This window comes from Helicoverpa zea, chromosome 9 (genome assembly GCF_022581195.2).
Source record: "Helicoverpa zea isolate HzStark_Cry1AcR chromosome 9, ilHelZeax1.1, whole genome shotgun sequence".
Taxonomy (NCBI): domain Eukaryota; kingdom Metazoa; phylum Arthropoda; class Insecta; order Lepidoptera; family Noctuidae; genus Helicoverpa; species Helicoverpa zea.
In genome coordinates this window covers 11847798-11870503 of record NC_061460.1, presented here as the reverse complement: position 1 = coordinate 11870503, position 22706 = coordinate 11847798, and the positions used below count along the sequence as shown (strand labels likewise).

Here is a 22706-nt window from a genome sequence, read left to right as displayed (position 1 = left end):
GGGGCCCGATTCTCCTAAGTTAATAATGTCAAAATCGAATAGAAATCGAATCGCAATATGATCACAATAGCAGTTTTAACCATATTGGGCATTCTGCTACTAATATAAGACCAATCGTATTCCAACGACATTCGATTGGTTTGCGATTGGTCTGCTATTTTGGTCTATACGGTAGTTTGCTGTACAATCATTTTGCAATCGTAAATCATTTGCAGACAAAATGATTCATTATTGAATGACAGAAAAGGATAAAAACGTTTATTTCAAAGAAAAAATAGCGGAATGCCACATACGCTTCAATCGTAATCGAGTCGAGATTGGATCTCAGTCGAACCGAGTCGAACGTGAATCGTACCTATGTTGCTTAAGTAAAATTAGGAGAATCGGGCCCCTGGTCAACGCGACATGAGATCCGCTTCACCGCCTACCGGCGGCGGTGCGCGGTGCCGTGTGTTAATCGCCTATATTTATGCTTTATGAAATTGAGAATGCTTCTATATGCTTAATGAGATTATGAATGCTTCTATGCATAGGTACCTTGCTTTATGATATTATGAATGCTTTTATATGCTTTATGGGATTATGATTGCCTCTATATGTTTTATGATATATTATAAATGCTTCTATATGCTTAATGAGGATATGAATGATTTTATATGCTTTATGAAATCGAGAATGCTTCTATATTATGTTTTCTTATTATGCTTTATGAGATAATGAAAGATTGTCGCTGTCTAGACAGATGGTAAAAGACTGCTTATACCACGTGCTTTTGATATTATTTTTACTCAGGTTGTTAAGCCATTGTAGGTACAGTCAACTTCAGGTCAGTGGTAACAGTTTTATAGGAAAATCGTACTTATTACTATTGAGTTAAGGTGCATGACAGTTACCACTGATGTGCGGTCTACCGTACTCACTTATTTGTATCACAGAAATCTGTTTCCTGATTATTGTGATTAAATTTTTGAAAATATTTATTTTTTGATCGCATTTCGATATACTATCCCTTTTATAAATTAGAATTCGATGCGGTAAGCTGGCAACCCTACGTAGATAAATGTTGCCAGTGAATTAATAAAAAAACGATTATTCCCAATGTCCACCACTTGTCTGGCCACCACTGGGGGACAGCGAGACAACTTTAAAACATTATTCTCGCTGTCCACCACTGGGGGACAGCGTCACAACTTTGTAAATTATTTCCATTCGCCACCACTGGTGGACAGCGACACGGATTTTTTAACATTCCCTATGGCCGCCGTAGGGGATAAAGGCACCATTCTTTTGATCCAATTCCCACTGGCCATCAATGTAAATTATTTTATCTAGAGACCATTTGGTTTTTATGCTGAAATTAGTTCCACTGAACTAATGGGACATTTTGTTCTACTATACAGAAGAAGTACAGTCGACGGCCTGGATGACATCTCGCCGGGTCCGTGGTTATTTGTAGTTGTTGTGATTTTTTTCAGAGCTCAAAATCGATAGCAGTCAGAATAACTTAGATTTTTTTTCATAACTTTCATCAAGAATCAACTGATTTTCTTTACAAAAGTACTAGGAGAGCAGAAATGAAAAGGAACTATATAGTGAGTTAGTTACTCTTTGTTGTTCATCTAATTTTATAACACATCTGTGGTGGTGTTTAAAATCAGACATTGATAAATAAAAAGTTTGTATGTACTTTCTAAGCATATCTTGGACACCAATGACTGCGTTTCTGATGCCACGTTAAACTGTAGGTTCTGGCTGTCATTGAACATCCACGGCAATCGCTACGGGTAGTCAGAAGCCACCACCCGGCGAGATGTCACCCAGGCCGTCGACTGTACTTCTTCTGTATAGTAGAACAAAATGTCCCATTAGTTCAGTGGAACTAATTTCAGCATAAAAACCAAATGGTCTCTAGATAAAATAATTTACATTGATGGCCAGTGGGAATTGGATCAAAAGAATGGTGCCTTTATCCCCTACGGCGGCCATAGGGAATGTTAAAAAATCCGTGTCGCTGTCCACCAGTGGTGGCGAATGGAAATAATTTACAAAGTTGTGACGCTGTCCCCCAGTGGTGGACAGCGAGAATAATGTTTTAAAGTTGTCTCGCTGTCCCCCAGTGGTGGCCAGACAAGTGGTGGACATTGGGAATAATCGATAAAAAAATACTTGACAGATTTACAGATGCAGATGTATTACCAGAAACATGAGGTATGTATAGAACTAATTTATATTAAAACAAACTCACAGAGCTAAAAACAAAAATCTATGTTTTTTTTTTCAGAATTGACGACACATGGTTGCAATAGAACTCCACCGTTAAAATATCCTGGCGACATTCATAAGGTAAATTAGATTTTAAGTTTTTTTTTATGTAGGGGTTGACCTAAATAACCTAATAATATAACTATTAAAAATAAAACAAACTTTGAATAAATAAGCTTTATTTTTGGCCAAACTATTACATTGCGTAAACCTTTACACTTCTATTGAATTTAAACCATTACTAATGTTACAAATTAAATCCATATGAAATTACAGCACAAACTAATATAGGTAAAATATTTGCTAGACTCAATATTCATTATTTAAATATTTCAAGATATTTACTTCAAAAATATTGGGCCCATCTACTGACCAATAAAAATGCATAGTATGTATATTATAAAAAAAAGGATAATTAATTACGTCTAAAATTTATAAAAGGGAAGCCTTAATTTTAAGAGTGGAGCACCCAGTTTTAATACTGAAGCACCCTCTATCTTTTCACGCTTAAGCAATACTTTTTTGCCGTTGGCAACTCCTGCAATTGGTGTAGCGATTAATATCGACTCGATAAATGCTGCTACATACACCCAAGAAGCTTTGTAGGTATAACTGAAGGCTATGACCCCAGTGAGGCCTATGAGGGCCTAAGCGGCAGGCTTTGGAATTGTTCGAAAGAGTCCACTTGTCGCGTGACTCTTGTCAACTGACATTCATGTGCCCTTTCGGTTCTAGTGGCCTTCAGTTAAACATATAAACTTCTTGCATACACCGCATATTGTGACAAGCCTACTCTATTATTGTTAATTTCAATTCAAACGCCGCTTGCTCACGAATTCATTAGTTTAAGACATTCATTAAATGATATTTGGCAGTATATTTATAAGACTACTTCTCAAGGCTTAAGCTAGTATCCAATTAATAGTAAATTATTGCCGGATGTCTTAGTATGGGTGAAATATCTAACAGATTTGTAATTGTTAAAAATGTACTTTATTTCAAACGTCTTAACACTTTCGCTGCCCAGCTCACCTATGCAATTCCTATCCACATGCTCAAAAATATTTTGCATAATTACATAACAACCCGGTATTCGAGTCCAACAGCGCAATTGTATCGGAACGGGACCCTTATGCCCGAAAACCCGGCGTCCGGGTTCACTTAAGCCCCGCCCACCGAGCGTAGGGCTACCCAAAATAATTTACTAGAATATAATTATTGTGCATTTTTGATCAGAATAAAGAAAATAAATCCCGTCTTGTTATTTAATTTATTATGTTGTTAAAGAGACTATTTTTTTAATTTTAACGTACATTATGTTAGAACAGATTTACTTAATATGATTTATCTACATGTTTCTGTAAGCTTTTCTTTTAATCAATACAACGCCGACGTGCTTTGTTTTAACACCTGCATAGGATAACAAAGAAAATAAATATCTAGTTTTTAGTTTAAATACTCGTAATCTCAAAAAACATGCCGACGCGCTTTGTTTGTCATTTTATGGGCCAGAGATAAAGAACCATAAATCTCGTTATTGCACAAAAGGCGATAGATGCACTTTTGTTTTAACTTTAAAAAAAGTTTTCGGCAAACGATTAAAGGTCTTACTCAGGTAAAAACTTAACCCTTCTTTGCTGCTAAAAGTAGGTACGTATTTACAAAATAATTTAAGCTCATTCGGTATCTGTTTGCACTTCCGGCTAAACCTATATCGAATACTTACTCTCTCCCGTGTTACGTTTGTTTGTGATCGACTATTGGCTTTTCTACCGGACTTCTGTGTTATTACTTTTGTGTTTGACTATTGGCTTTCCTACTGGACTTCGATTGCCTTACGTTTGAAACCTAGGCACTGTTTACTGGATTTGATTTAAGCCTGCAAATCGGTACAAATAAACATATACCTACCGTTCGTGTATTCAGTTAATCAATTATAATTATACAAACATATACGAAGTTTATTTATTACTTCCGTTTATCGTATTACTTCCGTTTATGTTATTAATATTTTCAAAGAGATCCCCAAATGAGATACTTTCAAAAACCTTTGAAATCCGTAACCTGCTTGGGAAAATTTATACTGCGCTGGCACAGTCTGTTACCACATACTGCATCCCAGTTTGGGGAGGAGCCTCCAAAACTAAAATGCTTGAGCTCGAAAGAGCCCAACGCTCACTTTTAAAAGTCATATATTTTAAACCCTACAGATATCCGACCAACAAACTATATGGATTCTCTGGTTTACTAACAGTAAGGCAGCTATATCTATTACATACAACCTTATATCTACATAAATCTATCCCATATAACCCAACAGTTCAGGATAAAAGACGGAATAATATAGTCGCGCACTCCTCACGTGTCCGTACGGCTTTTGCCGAGCGACAGTACGTTGTACAATCAGCTTATGTCTACAATAAAATAAACTCAAAATTAAAATTTAATCGAGAGGCCAAACACAAATGTAAGAAAATCATCACAGATTGGTTGAAAACATTATCATACGAAGAAACTGAACTAATATTGGTCAGACTTTGCTAACATGGAATACATAATATACTTACCTTCACAATTACACATGCACACACACACACTCCCTCCATCACACACACACTCACACACATTATAGACATACACGCACACACTCACTCACATATATACAACCGAGCAGCTTTTCCTAATACTAATAGTACTAGTATAACTTACCTTGTACTGTTTTAGTTTTAATTTTAATTTTTATATTGTTTTTCTTTAAGTTTTCTAGTTTATTAGTCTCCAAGTGTAAACGTAAATAAGGGAAGAAGCGAGCCAGCCCCAACACAAGTATTCTTGATTACTTAATGGGGCTGTCTCATCATACAATTATGTTACTATTTTGAGACAATAAACAATTTATTTATTATTTATTATTTATTTATATTACTTTGACCTAATAATAAATTTATTTCCCATTTATATTAGGCAAGGATTATCTTTGCGAATTTAACGTCTCTTGATTTGGACATACATCAATAGATGGCGCGCGTGAGCGCATTATTACTATAGTTCGGCCATTCAGAGAATGCGTTCCTGACACGTCGCGATTGAACTGACGACGTAACTTTGCAATGGCGTTGCAGTTACGATAAAAATATTTTTGCTGGTTGTTTACCGTTTTAACAATTGAGGAGCATTAAAACAACATTATTATATCAATAATCAATGAATGTTATAATTCAGTCAGTTCAATCGCGACGTGTCAGGAACGCATTCTCTGAATGGCCGAACTATAACATCAAACAAGATCTAACCTAAGTACGCATGTACCAAATTAATACAATACTGGAATGAAGCAATAACTGGATGGAATAATACCAATTTACGTTTTCTAATCCGTTATAAACTAAAGCGATGTTTTTTCAATTGATTTCATTTATTTACTTTTGACAACCCTTACAGCTTACTTAGCTATGGACTCGCTATTCGGGTCCTGGGCATAAGCACATGCATCTATAGCTACACATAGCGACGACTCGGTATTCGGGTTGCGGGCATAAGGAATGAACTATGGTTCGACTCGAATCGCGGGTGCTGGGCATCGAAAGTGTTAATGCCTAATTTACTCTATTAGGGGAACATACATAATACTTTTCTTTCAATATATTATTGCCACGGTTTCACTGGCACTGCTCATAACATTGGAAGCAATATGTGAAATATTAAAAATAGATTTTTCTTTGAATTGGTGCACCTATACCCTTATATATTTTTATAATACTATAGTTTGGTACTTACATGATGATTCTTTAAAGTAATGTGACCATTTATTAATAAAAGGTTATATTAAAAGAAATGTATAAAATATAAATTGAGATATCTATATAAAACTATTTTAAAGGTTCGCAACCCTATTCTGATTAGCTTATGACAGTTTTGTCATAACAGAATAATACCATAGACAGTACAGATTGTAGTCGCCAAAAAATAAAATAAAATACATGATAGAAAATTTTCAATTTTATTTAAAATAAAAATAAAAGTATACATCGATACATTTTGGAATCGGACCTTTTTAACACCAAAATAATAGCAACACTGAGCAGTATTATTTGTTTATAACAACCCTTTGCAGGATTTAAAGGCTGGACACATAGTCCTTTAGATAACATTTAACATCGATAATACTGCGCAAATTTTCAATTCAATCAGAATAGAGTCTTAATATCTATAGTTATCGGTATTTATAATCTACGGAAACTAATGACACCAAAATATTTAGCTTGGCCCAAAAATGCTCTCAGGAATGCTGGTGTAAGCATAGAGTGCCGACTTCAGGTTTCAAGTGAACTGACCTACATTACATTTTCCATGGAAATCGCCAGTTACCACGACAAATTGCATTGACCACAACTAAAATAATAAGCTAATTACAATCTAAATAATAATATTGCTACATCTTTTGTTATACGAAAAATTATGGAAATACATTATATATTTTTTTTGTTATTACAATCTACTCTTTATATTATAAATAGAAAATGTATAATACTGGCAACACTGTGGTTTATTGCGAGAAAATCGTAGGAAACCACAATGTGACCATAATGCGTACACATTATAGGAAATTCTATTTTAATATATATAGTAAGTTTGAAATCGTTAAGGTACATTTCTAAAACGGAATTTACTATTTAGTTTTCCAAGTCTGTCTGAAAGTTCATTAAAAATTACAAAATAAAATCATCACGATTACATTATAATCACATAATTACTAATGACTTTGCTTCGTCAAATAGTTGTCAGAGTTCGAAGTAGGTTTTACGAAAAAGTTTTTGTTATGTAGAATACATTTACAACACACTACACTTGATTCTTAGCACAGATTATACGTTGTGACATACATTCAATGTCGAAGATGCGATATATTTTGTACATTCAATATAATTTGTATGAAAAAGTATGAAAATATACTTCTATTTGTCATGACAATATCGCAATTAAACATTATGAAGTGTCAATTGTTGATTCACTCAAATCCCATACTTAGAGGTTATCTAGAACATTCCATCGTCCTGATTTCTGTTTGACGAAGCGTTTACACTAATTTGTCAATAGGTATTTCTCAGTCAGCCACCATTATCGACACTTGCAACTGGATTAGGCTCGTAAAGACTACAACTATATCTGTGCGTTTTGTTATAATATATCATCCAATCATTTGTGATTTTAATACTTTTGGCATTTAAAATTAAAACGAAAAACCGCCAAAACTGACCAGCCATTTTGAAAACCAAAAAGTTTATACAGATATCGCAACGAAACTTTATAGATTAAGACTGTTTTATGTTCTTCATAGACTACATGTTCTAAATTCCAAATACCAGAGCGCGTTCTAACCGATCTATGGCACAGAGTAATCTAAGCGCAGAGCCCAACCCAGTCGGTCTTTTCATAAAAATAAAACAAGCCAAGCTTTAATCCTTCCAATCTTTTTTGATGTCGAAACACCATTCCCATTGCAGGTGCACGTTTTTGTCGTCGTCAGTGAAGAGGCTGTTCACGGAGTATGAACCCCTGGCCACCATTCCTGAAGGGGCGTCTTCGGGAGGAGTGGTGTACGACTGGATCTCAGTCTTAGGAGGGTATGAACCGACCATGTGGGTCATTTTGTCCACTGAAAATTGAGAGGTAATGTTTTAGTTTAAAATATCTTAGAAAATATGGTTCGTTGATAGATAAAACAACTAAGTAATTAACTTAACGGAGTTACAACATTTAAAGACAGCATTCATTCATTCTTGCAAATACATATTTTCATAAATAAAAATAGGAGTACATATTTGAAAACAATCCAAATATTATCACAACACTTAGGATCTGATTTCCAGAAACAGCAAAACCTTATTTTTCCAATTCCAATCTAGAGGTAGCAAAACAGACCACTAACATCCAAAATTCAAGTCATCGTCATTCAAAAAAAACACGTCACAAGCCACATTTAATACGGAACAAGACTACATATATCAAAATGCCTACACACTTAGTCACCATATTGAATACAATACATAACGACATCGAAGGCATATAAGGTGCTTGATGCTGTTTGAATAGAAATATGGATACATACCGGGCACTGAGGGGGTAGCGTGAAAAAATACAATGTGCAATCAGAAATATGAAGAAACAGGTGTAAAACTAATATTGTAAATGCAAAAGTTCGTCAGGATTTATGCAAGTTAAGTCTTTCACGCTCTGTTGAAGGGATTTAAATGAAACTCGGCGATAATAATAGCTTATTATCATAATAATATATAGGCTACTTTTCATCCACGTGCGGGAAGTAGTTTTCTCGTGACGCGGGTGAAACCGCGGAAATTAATCAATTGAATCTGACTTTGTTGAACTCACACTCTAACAGCTGGTCCGCCAAAACGTTAGGCAATTTTTAATAGTTTTAAGGACCATCCCCCAACAACGTAATCAATAGTAAATAAACCATGATCGGGTGCCATTTGAATCCCTTCACCTCCAAAGTCATCAGTCGTTGTTTATTTGTTTAGAAAGAAACTCTGTTGACAATTACCTGGTACTCCGAGCCGGTAAGTCTTCTGCACGTATTTGAGTCCATGCACGATCTCCCGCTGCACGATGAAGTCGATCCTTATCCTGTATTGCACGCCTTCCTTTATCACGAACACCTGGAATTTTAAGAGTTCAAATTAAAGGAGACCGTGTAAAGTAGTGGGGGAAAACTTAAGATATGTATGTAATAATAGTTTTTATTTTAATTGAGTTGTGTAGAGATCCATGTGTAGAGATCATGGAATCCATATACATTGATTAGATTTTGGGCTAATTAATTCCGTAAAATAATTCCATCAAAATTAGACACTTATGGCCTTACTAAAAAAACTTAACCATCTGTTTTACACTTGTCTAAAAAAATTGTGGCTGCATTTTTTAGACAAGTCTTAAACTGACGTTTAAAAGTTTTTGTGGTAAGATGGATAGACTTTGCAACCCAAAGTCGTATATTCGTCATACAATGTCAATCTTGCCCTTTTTAAATCCGGATATTATCCAAAGTATTCATAGTTAAAGCGACTATTAACCTACGCACATAAAATTACTTGCACAATTTCCTACAGCAACAGGCCATCGCGTTTGACTAATCCGCAAAGCAACAAAACGAGCGGAACGATACACGCTGCTTCAAGTTTTTAGGTCGTGCACTGAACTATAGTTTTCGCTGGCATAAATCATATCACGCGCATACATACAGTGTGATACATACTGGGAAGTTATAATTTCATACACTGCAAAACCCAAACGTTTTGCATTTCAAAATTAACTGCCCCAAAAGGTGGAAATGTTTTCGCCAGAACGAAGAATTAGCACAATCAACTCCCCAGCAACACAAATCTGTCAATCATATTTGTAAAGCTTGGCTATGATTCTGCGGTTAAAACTACAATAGACAGAGTAATTTATTTTAACAGGTAGGTACACATTTTCACACAAGTTAGGTATAATACTAGCTTGAAACATGGCCAAAGATTATACGAACACCGTAAACATAGTAACGTGTAAACAAGAACCAAGGGGAAGTCCCAAGTATAATGGCAGGAAGTGGACTAGCTTCGCGACGGCAGACAAAGGAAACTCATTTGCTATGTAGATTAAAGTTAATAGGAATTCATGGTAAACATAGACTGGAGATACTTATTGAATCGCATAATATTTACTTTTAGGAACTGCACTGATTAAAAAATAATAATATTCAGTGTTTGATGCCACTTTCATGATGGAAGACTATATGCTATTTTCTATCCGGGTGCGTGAAATAGTTCTGAAAGGACGCAGGTAAAACTTTGCCAGAATTTTCATAAGTTTATTACATTTGCCAAAACTTCCAAAAAACTATAGATACGTCGATATTTGAAAAAGTAAGCGAACTCTCTCATCAGGTTTATCTCCCAAAAGTCATCTACATACGCGGAAATCTTAAAAACCTACAAAACCGCTCTACCTAAACATCCTGTACATTTTGGTGTTGGCACGGATCCAGGTTGGGCGTACCGTGATAATTGTGACTAAGCGACTTATTGGGCACCCATTACCATGCACCTGTCACACCAATGATTAGTGAAAGGGATCGCGTGATTTCTTCCCAGTTGGCCTGTGAGATTTTCGTTGGTGATATCATAAGAAATTGCTTGTGCATACAGAGTAAATTACCCAGACTTTTAATTTATGCTACTGAAGCGAAGATGCCTTTTGAAAATATTCAGACGAAAGCAATAAGAGTAGTTTACTTCAGCGTTGAGATTTAGTATATTGATTTGTGTCTTAAGCGCCTGGGATATGGACAAAAAATACTCAACGCTATCTACAAATTCGATGACAAAGATAAAACCATATCACGATGGCCAATATGACGACATAATTTTTTATCAAACAACATCAGACTGCGGTTTATTAGATAACATTACAAGCAAAAGCAATCCAGTCTCAGCAAACATAAACCCTATAGCAACCAGACAAATAGCTGCCTATATAGACATTATGAACTCCGTATTATTAACTCCAACGAACTTAAACTGCCAGACAGAAGATAAACAAACATTGAAAGGCCGTGAATCTCTCAGCACTCTAAACATGATCACGTGACTTGAGACGTCAGCACGATGTGGACTATGTTCCGATACAAAAGGACGATGGGGATATTTATAGTGGATGTATTTAGTGCACCGTTTCTATCTTGAGAGATGCTTGTCAACAAGTCGCATCGTATAGGTCTATTTGATGACAGGCGACACTTGTTGCAGTAGGTGCTTTATTAATAGTTGGACGGAGTGGTATATTTGTCCTGGTGCAAGCGCCTCTTTTCATTCTGGCAATGCATGAGGATTGATGTGGCACGGTTTCGTATCATTTCACTCATGATTTTGACTTCGGGTGACGGCCGGTTTGACCATTTGCAGGCTATTTCATTGCTAGTTATGGGTTAGTTATTATGTAGGTAAATGCACCCCACCTTCATTGTAATAAATTGTCAGGTTGCTAACCCTTGGGGTCAATGAAATATCACCTCAATTCCGGGAAAGAATAGACAATCAAAAGTCCGTAGAGAAAGTAAAAATCAGACGGTAGATAGTCTAGTAAAAATCTTCTATTCTCAAACGAGGCAAACTACAATTTAGCACAAATGTGCTAAATTCAATATCGGGGGAATACCAATAAACATAATGTCAGACACAATATTAACGACCCGAAACAAATCCGTCAGCGCTAGTCATGGCATATGACGTCACAAGCCACGTACGCATATAAAGGTTGATGCACATTTATCAGAACCGAACGTTCAGTAGAAAAGTCTTCACATGAAATCTTAAAATCCACCCGCGTTGCAACGTCCGATTCGGAGAAGCTGCGAGTTGCGTATGACAGGTGGAAACGAAACAGAAGCCGATGTTATCGGCGTTTTCGACTTGGAAAGTGTGTTCCCACCTTTAATCCCAATACCTCAGTACACCGTCCGACATGATAAACGATCATATTCATCGTAAATCATTTAGAGAGTTATTAGTTGGTTCGGGCGCGTATGCGAATGTGTTTAGTATTTTGCTAACAATTTAGATATGAGTTATGGGAGAGTTGTGTATCTGTTTCTGTCGTAATGTTGGCATAATGCATTTGTCTGAGATTGGTGGGTGCTCTGATATTATTTACACCATAGTTTGTTACAATAATGCAACAATGAGTTTTCATGCGTATGGGCCTAGCGTACAAATCGTAAAATAAAACTGCCTGGATTGACGCCGGCGTTTCTGCTGTGTTTATTTTATTTTGTCTAACGCGCATAGCTTTTTGCACATTCCAATAAATACGATGACAGCTATACTCAATAGTCAATTCTTTATTAGCATAGCAGGTGGTACATTTCATACGATGGACACAATATGGACCCGACAGGACACAGCTTAAAGATATACCACATACAACGCAGCGCATTTTAATACATATGAAATACAATATAATTACCAACGTCCTTAAAGCAGTCCTATTTAAAAGACTTGATACAGCACGTGTCTCATAAAACACGTTTTCAGTCCAGCACATGTGTTTGCTATAAACGTGCGAGCGTCCTATTAGCTGGCCATCAAATACTTCAGAAGACAGACGTTAGTAGAGAACTCTTTTAGAACTCGCATTGTGTATAAAAGCTAAGAATAAAGCCTTTGTTCAAATAAAAAGATATATAAATAATGGAAACTTTAGAAAATCAACTGTAAATGTTACATAAATTGCTTTTTGCTAATTGGCAGTAAGTGGACGTCAGATAGAAAGTGTCAAGGAAGACATGCTACGCCGACTTTAAATAATAATATTTAGGATTATAGGGCGGTATGGTAGAAAATCAGTGGCTACGAATCCTGAATCATCAGTGAGATTCAAATTCCAATTCCTATTCCGATATTCTAATTGGTTTTCAAGATCATTGAAAACACAACCATGATATACCAACTACAGGAAAAAATAACTTTGAAAGTTTAAAATAATATCTTAAATAACTTATACTAGTTAAAAAGCCATGTGTTAGACGGTATAAAACATAAACAACTCAAATTGGCCTATAACAACACAAATTGGCCTATAAAACTCCTATACGGATATTGCACAGATAACTGACAACATTTTTAGTCAGTACAGTGAATGATTTTACGTGAGTTAACAAGCCTTATTTTATCGTTAATTTATAATATTGAATGGGTACCACATTTCTGAGTTTTACAAGCATAAGGAAAAATAAAAAATTGAAAAGATTTATATGGCAAAATCAATGTTTGTTTTACCAAAGACGTAATGATGTAATTTTTCTTCCATCATCGTAACCAGCACATATTACAAAATAAACGTCCCCCGCTGCTTCTGTTTGTTCGCAATAAACTCAAAAACTACTGCACAGATTATGATCAAACGGTTTACACCAAGTGATATAATGATTCACGAGTAAGGTTTAAGAATAGAATAAAACCCTAATCCCAGCCGAGGAAGCACGCTAGTTAGCCTTTCAGCTAGCTAGAAAAACTCAGTTTAAAATATTCGATTTTGTAACTCATTAAAAGTATTTCATCATAATATCTATGACCACAGTAATAGGTACAGGAAAACAGTCGCCTATCTGCCCACATTTATAACTAGGTCTTTCCTGAAGGGACGAGGAAAACAATAAAGTTACAATACCAACTCAATATGACATTGATATTAATTTAATAACGACTGTTCACAATGAAATGACGTGTTTTGGGCGTAATTAAATATAGTAGCTAGCGAAAATTATGATTTTTTATTTTTTGTTTGCGAAGTCAATCTCAATTATGGTCTATTTTCAGTTACAAATAAAAATAAAATACGTTAATAATAACGCTATCAACCCAAAAATAGATAGGATTGTCGCTCACTCTTCATTTCTTACGATCTTGACTCTCTTAAAGCAAAAATGAGTTATTTTTGGATACCCTTTTATTGTTAAATGGCTGAACTCATTTATTACATTATAATTATTGCTGTATTAGAACAGAGAACTTATAATTTATTTGGCTTAAGTAGTTCATAGTTGAATATCAGTAGCTAATAGTCCGATATGAGAAATCTTTCAGTCGGAAATCGTCTTAAATAGGCGCGATAGATAGCCCATTTACGAGGATTTCTGAGGGAGGCTACTTTTTATTCGTGAAGCGTGGGTGAAGTATTTCCAACAAGACAAGGGTGAAACCGATGGTAGAAGCTAAGCTAGATAATCTGAGTTCCATACCTGCTTCTTAAGATCAGTGAGGTCTCCAGAGAGGTCCAATTCAACGTCATCACGACCCGTGACGCACAACGCCAACTTCTTGACGATCACCCGACGTGGGTCGTTCGGATCTGTTGAGTAAACAAAAATATCAATCAATCACAGATTCTTTGAAGTTTTTAGTATTATTTGAGGCGATAAAGGGACATGTGGGTAAAATTATGATTTACCTAAAAGTTATGAGTGATGAGTTCTTAAAATAGAGAAGATATGGCAGTACTTAAAAAAAAATTACCAAAGGAACAGAACAAAAATCCTACTGACAAATTAGCTGTACATCCAGTAAAACCTATACTCGGCCTGCGATTATAAAAAAATATTATACACACAATCCATAAAGTCATAACAATTAGGTTAAAGCAAAATTGTAAGCATGAAAAAACATTGTAAGCTTGAAATAATTTATGATAACATAAAACAATTTAGGGCTGCCCAGGCTATTACGCCCAATTAAATAGCAGTTTGATCAACTTAGTACCCCGGGCGTGCAAAGGGAAGGAGGCGATGAAGTTCCAGGGCTACTAATTAGTCAAAAGGTCAATTAAGTAATTAAGTAATTAGAGAATTTGCCCTTGAAAGCAGTAAGCCCTTCTAGCTTATAAATGTCTTATTTGAACAAACGTCGGTACACCAAGCAATTACATTCTCTCAAATCAAAAGAATAGGGTTCAATATTGCTTGAGAAAAATATATCGAGTAGAGTATCTTGATATGCTGGCTTCTGTACTGTATATGGTAAACAACGAAAGGCTGAAAAAACAAGTGTTTTGCTTTTCTCACAGCAAAACACTGAGCCAGATGTTTAACGTTTCATTTTAGTATTGTTTTTCGCGATAATACGAGTGTTACTAAACAAATGGTTTATTTAGAAGTTCAACTTTGAGCTTGTTTTTTATTTTTATTCATAAATTGAACGAGGCTAGCACAGGTTAACCTTAAAGATTCAGAAATAATCTCTACCCTAAATCAAACGCCAATCATTCTTCTACATCGAGCATATGAATTATTGCCACAACGACAATTATTTTCACCTGGCAAGCATTACCACTTAAATTGTTTATGATATCGAACGGAAAACAAAAATAACTTGTCTAAATATATTCGTACGTTAATATTAGAACAGATCACACCAGTCTGGAGTTGCTAGCTTTCATTAATGACGTCACGGTAGATAGTCCATCCTAACTAATATTATAAATGAGAAAGTAACTCTGTCTGTCTGTCTTTCTGTCTGTCTGTCTGTCTGTCTGTCTGTCTGTCTGTCTTTTCTTCACGCCTAAACTACTGAATCGATTTGTGTGAAATTTGGTACAGATATAGTTTGAAACTTGAGAAAGGACATAGGATAGTTTTTATTACAAAAAAATATAAAAATAAAATTTATTCCGGACATATAGCGCCACCTATTGGTCAAACCAAAAATCTACCGGAAGTTACTATTCCACCCGAAAGAAGTCGCGGGCAAAAGCTAGTTACCTATATTCAGTTCTCTATATCTGTTTATTTCAACGATATAGAGTGTAAAATTGATTTTCGAAACTTTACGGAAGGAAATTAATTACAATAAGATTTGATAAGGCTTCAGTTAAGTTTCGGTAGTGTTAATAAAGCCAAACTTGCTACCAAAACAAACGTTTGTTTTCTAACATGAAATTAAGGCGGTACAATTCAGGAATGACCACATAATATGGTGTTTCTCCTTAGCCAAAATGGCTTATGAAAGGACAAACATAACCAAAAACATTAGGACCATATATTAAACGTCTTGGTACCACCAAATGTCAAAGTCAACGAATCAAATCACAGAATAGCAAGTCAATCTCAATAGGTGCATAATTTAATAGACCAAATGCACCTATTGAAGTGGGTCGTCACAAATAGGTCATTGACGTTATTGTATTAGCCACAGCTGAGCTGGCTATAAAGGAAATTGATGTGGCAGAAGCGACAGTTATGGGGCTTCGTTTATTAATCGCGTAGGAAGCTCGCAAGGGCATTTGCGGAAATTTTAATTAAAAGCAGATGTGCAAAAGACTGTAAGTGGTGGCCTAGTGGGTAAAGAACCAACCTCTAAAGGTGTGAATGTGGGTTTGATTTCAGGTCAGGCAATGCAACTTTTCTAAGTTTGTATGTATTGTCTAATCTAAGTATATCTTGGACACCAATAAAACATTAATGGTGAAGGAAAAAATCTCGAGGAAACCTGGACTATAATGTCTGAAACCACCAACCCGCATTGAGCAAGCGTAGTGATCAACGCTCAATCCTTCCCTGTATGAGAGGAAACCTGTGCCCAGCAATGGACGATAAAAAGGCTGATGAAAGCTCAAAGGACCAGAAATAATTCCGTGGTCTTCTGGTTAGTGTTTGTTTAATTAAACGTGTCTAGTATTTGATTAAGGACAAACGATTTTTTGCAACGGTTGTTTATCTAAATCTTAGATAGGTAGTAGCGGTTTGAGAGTTTTTTCAGTGCTGTTTTTATACGTTTCTTAACAAGGTCGTTAATCAAACACGACACTTGGATTGGAATGTGCCAGTGACAGCTTACATGCTTAAATTTCATTTCGTACCTAATGGGCTGTTTATTTTTAGTCTGTTACACAGAATGTGTCGTTACCAAAGATACTCATATTTTGTAAAAAAAATCTCATCCTGTAGTATCCTTTCCCACAAATAGATTTCGCTTTCGCGATTTCGGGGAACCTTTTACTCTCCCCAAATGGCAATTACCTACTGGATAACACGATACAAACTTTCGGGCTTCAGAGTACACGTAACATCGATAAAGGATATTAAAGTATCGAAGTAACGGCTTTTAGACCTGCGACCAGGGGCTTAAAGGGATTTCCAAGGCTCTTATAACTTTATCGATAAATCATAATCGTAAGACGATGACGATATCTCCGGCCTTTAATGTAATTTAGTTTACAAAATCCCAATACCAAAAGTTTTCAATCAATAAGCATTTCATTCAATAGAACCGCTGAACTCAAACCCGATGCAAACGTTCTAAATCGAATTAACCTTACTCGATTTCCGTCACCTACACAACGATATCGGTGACATGTTAGGTATCGATTACTCGTGCAATATCGTGCAATGCAGGTTGTTTTGCCGACTAGCCGCAAGGTCATGAGTGGACCTTGACATTAGTTACGACTGTAACTGAGTGTCATGTAATGTTCACGGAACTGAAAAGATCTGGTAGTGAAAGTGCTTCGTCTAAACTGCGATTCGAAAAGGTCAAATGCTCGATATAATGCATTTTTACTGTTGATGTGATGCCAAATGTGATAAGGAAATAATTTTGATAACAATTTAGTCAGCTCGCTTATCACAAGTTTGAATGACTGCAGTATGCTGCAAATACTAATTTAAACGAATTTTGAAGATAAATATTTGAGCAGAAAGAAATAAACAGTCTTCCATGGAGAACAGTGCAAAATGGTTCTTGTGCTTTGCCATAGATGATTCGCTGCTTTTACACTTTATCTGATAAAAAAATATATATCCTAGCCCTATACTTTATCTCACTAGATTCCTCCATATCGATAAATAATAGCCAGAGGTCTTCCCTACGGCAGCCAATAAAGATCGATCATTCTAGAAAATTAAGAGCTATTCATTACAAAAGTAGGGCAAGTTACCACATGGGAAGTAGGAAAAAACAACATGAATACGAAGCAATTAAGGAAAACGAAGCCCCATTGGCCGTTGTCATAAAACATTATGTTTGTCTACGTAGGTAAATTGATTAGATAAAGCAAGTACTTCATATCTAGTTATTGATACGACATTGATAGCGCATTCTAGAAAGCTTGATAATGTTCTCAAGAGTACGGAATTAGTATCGTCACGTTGGATTACCGTGGCGAGGTAAGCAGAAGCATCTGTGCTAATCTCGTCCATAAACCACGTTTTTGTGGAGATTTCCAAAGTTAGATAGTAGTGACTTCATGGTGGTCAAGAAAACACTAGCTACAAAGCATGTGCGAAACTTCAAGTGGGCAAAAACTTATTTGCCGATACTTGTATTTTGACAACAAGAATATTTACTTTATCATCAGCCTAGCCTTTTCCCAACTGAGTTGGGGCCGGCTTCCAGTCTAATGCTAGGTTCACATTACTGTGTCGGGGCGTGTTGGGGCGCGCCAGAACGCAATCGCTTACGTTCATTTACTATGATTAGATTCACATTAGTAGGTTGTATTGTGTTGTGGCGCGTTCTGTCGTGTCGCGATCGCTCGACTCCCGATCGCGCCAGAAAGGTGGTGGGGGATCTGTCGCGACACACAAATGTGAATCTATCATTTTCAACGCGTTATTGCGAGGGAACACAGTTCATGCAATTATTATTTTCTGTTACAATTCTGTTTTTCGTTCTTTAAAATGTCTGATGAACTTATTGAACTGGTACGGCAATACAAAGTTCTTATGACAGAAAATGTAAGGAATATAAGGATATAAGGAAGGAGGAAGACAGTGAAATGCGCCTCTAGTCTCTCTTAATCTATTTACGGGATGAACCCAGAGTCATCAATAGAAAAAATTTAATATCTTCATCGAAGTCACGTCAGGCGATTCCATTTTAAAACACGTATACACTCTACAACTCTTAAAACGAGAATGATCTAAAAATGCGACACATTGCGACACAACACAACACATTAGTATGAACATCCCGCGACACAACAGACGGCGACCCGACACACCCCGACACAGCAATATGAACCTAGCTTAACCAGCAGCTGAGTATCAGTGTTGTACATGGAGCGACTGCCTATCTGACCTGGCAATCCCAAACCCATTGGTGACTGTGTGTCAGCTAAATAAGAATAGAGAGTAAAATATTTGCGTAATTAAAAAGTAGATAAAAGGCAAGGGTACCAGATAAGCGAATTGTGAGCAAGTCAGCTAACGACTAGCAAATATGTTAGTATAACATGGCGTGTTAGAAGTTAATGGTTGAGACCATTGGGACAGACGGATGAGTCACGCGCTTTTGTTTATTTTACGAAGTGATTGAGCGATTCACTGTGGAGGATTTCACTTTGATTACTTTTTACTTTAGCACGGAATCCCCTCATGAAATAATGTGGTGTTCGTGTTTTAAAGCTAGAAATGTCAACGTGTATGGTCATGATTTTTACGGCAAGAGACAGAATTATATGTATAGACTTCTTCGTACCAAAAATATTCTCATTTTTATAAGACGTAGGGGCATTTTTTTTTTTGTAAACCGTAAAGGCACCGAAGCTACAATATTCCCGAATGACATACATAGGCTACATTTTATCCTACACGAAAAGAAGTTCGTGGGTGAAACTGCTACATACGTATAGGTAGTCAATTATATTTCCTTCTAATTAATTGCTTCTTGCAGCAAGACATCTTCATGCAAATATTGCCACAACAGTCAAACAAATTATTCCAGAATCGCATATTATTTAAATATTCATGAAGAACCAAGATTCCTTCATATAAATGGCATGACTAATGTTATCAGATGCTTGAAGCATGATTGTCAGGGTTTGCTTTAGACATGATAATGAATCGCTCATCTCTATATGGTGAGTACTTTATACATATGAGATTCACAATGGGCATCTTTGTATGGGTCTGAGTACATGTAGGTTTGAGTATTTGGTCCAACCGAATGGTTTAGTGTGTAGTGCGCTCGTTGTCCGCCAGTTGCCCTGGCGGACAACTGGCGGACAACGAGCGGAGATGTAGACGGCGCCTAAGCAAATGAGCGAAATCATGTTAGAAAGAGACAACGTCATAGTCAGTTTTGTACGTTAGAGCAGGGAATTTCGCTATTGTTTCGCCGCCCAACAACTCACAACTCACAGCGAAACTATGGCGGTTTCGCCCTTTGGGTTTCGCAGCGGAGGTGTGCTACAGGCATAAAAGTGACAGGGATGGGGCCATAATGTATGTTCGTTCTTTCATTTAAGGATGCTCCGTTGCCGTAAGGACATCTTTTTTGTAATGATGTTCATTGATATGTATAGTTTTTATTATACTTTTTAATAATACCATCACTATTTCATTAATTTCTGATATAAAATGTCCCTTTGCCATCTGAGATGGTACTTTAAACAAACAAGTTTTTATTGTGTCCAGGACTGATGGTGTTCAATGTCTATATGAATTCTGTAACATCCTTACCAACAATAACAGCACCAGCCTGAGCCTCTCCGAGTAAGGCCTCCTTGTACTTCCTAAGTGACTCGTCCTCCTGGTCGGCAGCCAGGATCTCGTCAATAGTCTTCTCTGGGGGCGGCCTGTACGAGGACTTGATTTCTTCCTCTTCCTCCTCTTCAGGAGTGCGGGTTACCTCTGGTTCTCCAGACATGATTGGTGTTCTAAAACGGATAGATCACAATTTTGAGTGTATTTATTATTATTTTTTGTTTAAATAAATGTCGGTTAAATAAATAAATGAATTGTTTGTTTAGCCACCATAATGCGTATTTTAACTGTGATTTTGTCTTTTTATACGTTTTTAATAACACAGCATAAAGGATTTAATTTAACCGAAGTGTTGTATTGAAAGAAAGTTTCCTAAGAATATAAAACACCAGAAACTGCCTGATGCAACAGACAACTTTGATTTATTGTACATCATCATTTATTAAATACACATCCAATTTTGATTTATTTTCATTCCTTAAACGCTGTGCGCCCTGTTCCAACACACATGGTATTAGCATGATATCTCAAAGCCATTATTATCAGCAATGATTGACATGTAAAGATGACAATAGCAGATAAACTATCTCAATTCAATGTTATTGTGTCCATAACAGTTTTATTAATGAATACTCATTGAAGACATGTTTTATAATAATATTGATAAGTTCTCAATTGATATGGCACTGTGATCTTCAATCGTTTCAAGTAATCCTTGGTACCTATATTATAAATGCAAAAGTAACTCTATCCATCTGTCACACATTAACTAAAATTACCAAAGCAATTTAAATAAAATTTTTGTCACTGAACTTGAGAAAGGACATTGCTGGAACCATAGGGAAGAGCTGTATTTTTAGTAACTATAATTATTTCAGACAGTCCATAGTATGGATTTCTGTGTATTTATGTGAAGGACTGGGGAAAATAGTGAATCAGTCAGTTTTATACTATTCCACTGCAGGGTGCAAGTCTCTTCTCATACAGAGAAGGAATGAGTGATAATCACCTCACTTGCTCAAGGCAGATAAGCAATTTCAGTCTTTAAAGACAAGGTCTCCTCAAGACAATTTCCTCCACCTATGGAGTTTCTTGCTCTTCTTCATAAAAAGCTTTTAATTTTGAAATGGGAAACAAACTTTGTAAATAAGAGACTTTACTTAGTGAATGGTTTGTCTTTCAGAAATTAATAGTTTGTGAGAGACTGTAATGTAATTGTGTGCTCACAATAATGCAATTTCTTTACTAGCGGACCTATACTTTATCAGAACTTTACATAAGCCCTGGTTTTCTAGCATCTAGGCATTTAATGACTGGGTTACAGAATCAAAGAAAGTATTTTTGTTATATTGAGGGAGTTCAGAAGACTCTCATGTGTATTTCAAGGTCTTTTATAATTCATCATCTTACATCACCATTTGACTACTTATAGGCTCTGACTGATAGTAAACTCCTAGTAGGTACTTCAATAAAATTAAATAATGTCATAAAAAAAATGTATATTTTTTTACTTATCAGCACTCAAGATAAAATAATTGATATATTATCGGGTGTACGGTGTAATAGTGGAAGCGCCTTTCCGTTGTCACATGCAACGATCGCGCAGATATGGTATGAATCATAGCACCCCCATAACCTATTATAAATACATTAGATAAAATAAATATTCCGTGATATTTACTTTATGTTCTATGTTGAACGCGATACACAAAAGATAAAGAACATTTCTAACGGGAAGCGGCCCGTGGGGCAAGGAAAATGAATATAAATGTGAGCCGCAAATGGAACCGCCCAAAAGCATCTAAAAAGCATTAAATTATCTCACATAGCACTAATAGAAATATATTGGTTTTGTCTGAATCAAGGAGCACTGCCGAACGCATTATCTTCCTACATTTTACAGCGAGAGAATTCGTCATTACAGCCCAATAAAGCTTCATACGCAGCCTTATCACGACATTCTTATAAAAACTTTGATTTAACTTACGTTTCAATAGAAAATGCCGGTCAGACAAACCAAAATCAATAACTCGTAATTACACAATCGTAACAAGCACTAATGAGCACCAAATAAAGATAAACAACTTACGAAAATTAGCGATTTGTAAAATCTATAGATCAAAAATGACGGACAAAACGATTCCGGGCGGTCATCGAACTCTCAAAATTAATTTATTCGTCGAAAATGGCTGGACGACATTTGCAACTCTGGCATCTGAAATATTTCCATCTCTCTTTACTAAATCGGGTCTCTCTATCACTTCCAGTGTGGCAAAAAGAGACAACAACACCTCCGCGACAAGAATTTTCAATGGTGTTGCAAGAATTCAACGCTTTGTCTATGGAACTTCCGGTGTACTTGCTCTTCTTTGTTTTTGGTAGCAATTATATCGACGTTCGCCAGCAT

General features: G+C 36.1%; 1 protein-coding gene across 4 annotated transcripts; it reads right to left on the bottom strand.

The window, feature by feature from the left end:
- Positions 1–6243: 6243 nt before the first annotated feature.
- On the bottom strand, positions 6244–22545 carry LOC124632897 (rho GDP-dissociation inhibitor 1). 4 transcript variants are annotated; one of them, XM_047167905.1, is made up of 6 exons: positions 22389–22545; positions 20276–20472; positions 14063–14172; positions 8828–8942; positions 8372–8377; positions 6244–7918 (listed from the first exon to the last, which is right to left on the bottom strand). In XM_047167905.1, exons 2-6 carry the CDS (start codon positions 20460–20462, stop codon positions 7719–7721), a joined length of 618 nt encoding a protein of 205 aa, XP_047023861.1. In that variant the 5' UTR covers positions 20463–20472; positions 22389–22545; the 3' UTR covers positions 6244–7718. The 4 variants fall into 4 exon arrangements, with proteins under 4 accessions (XP_047023861.1, XP_047023860.1, XP_047023863.1 ...); XM_047167904.1 differs by having other exon boundaries at positions 22287–22520; XM_047167907.1 differs by lacking the exon at positions 8372–8377.
- Between the last annotated feature and the right edge of the window lie 161 nt (positions 22546–22706).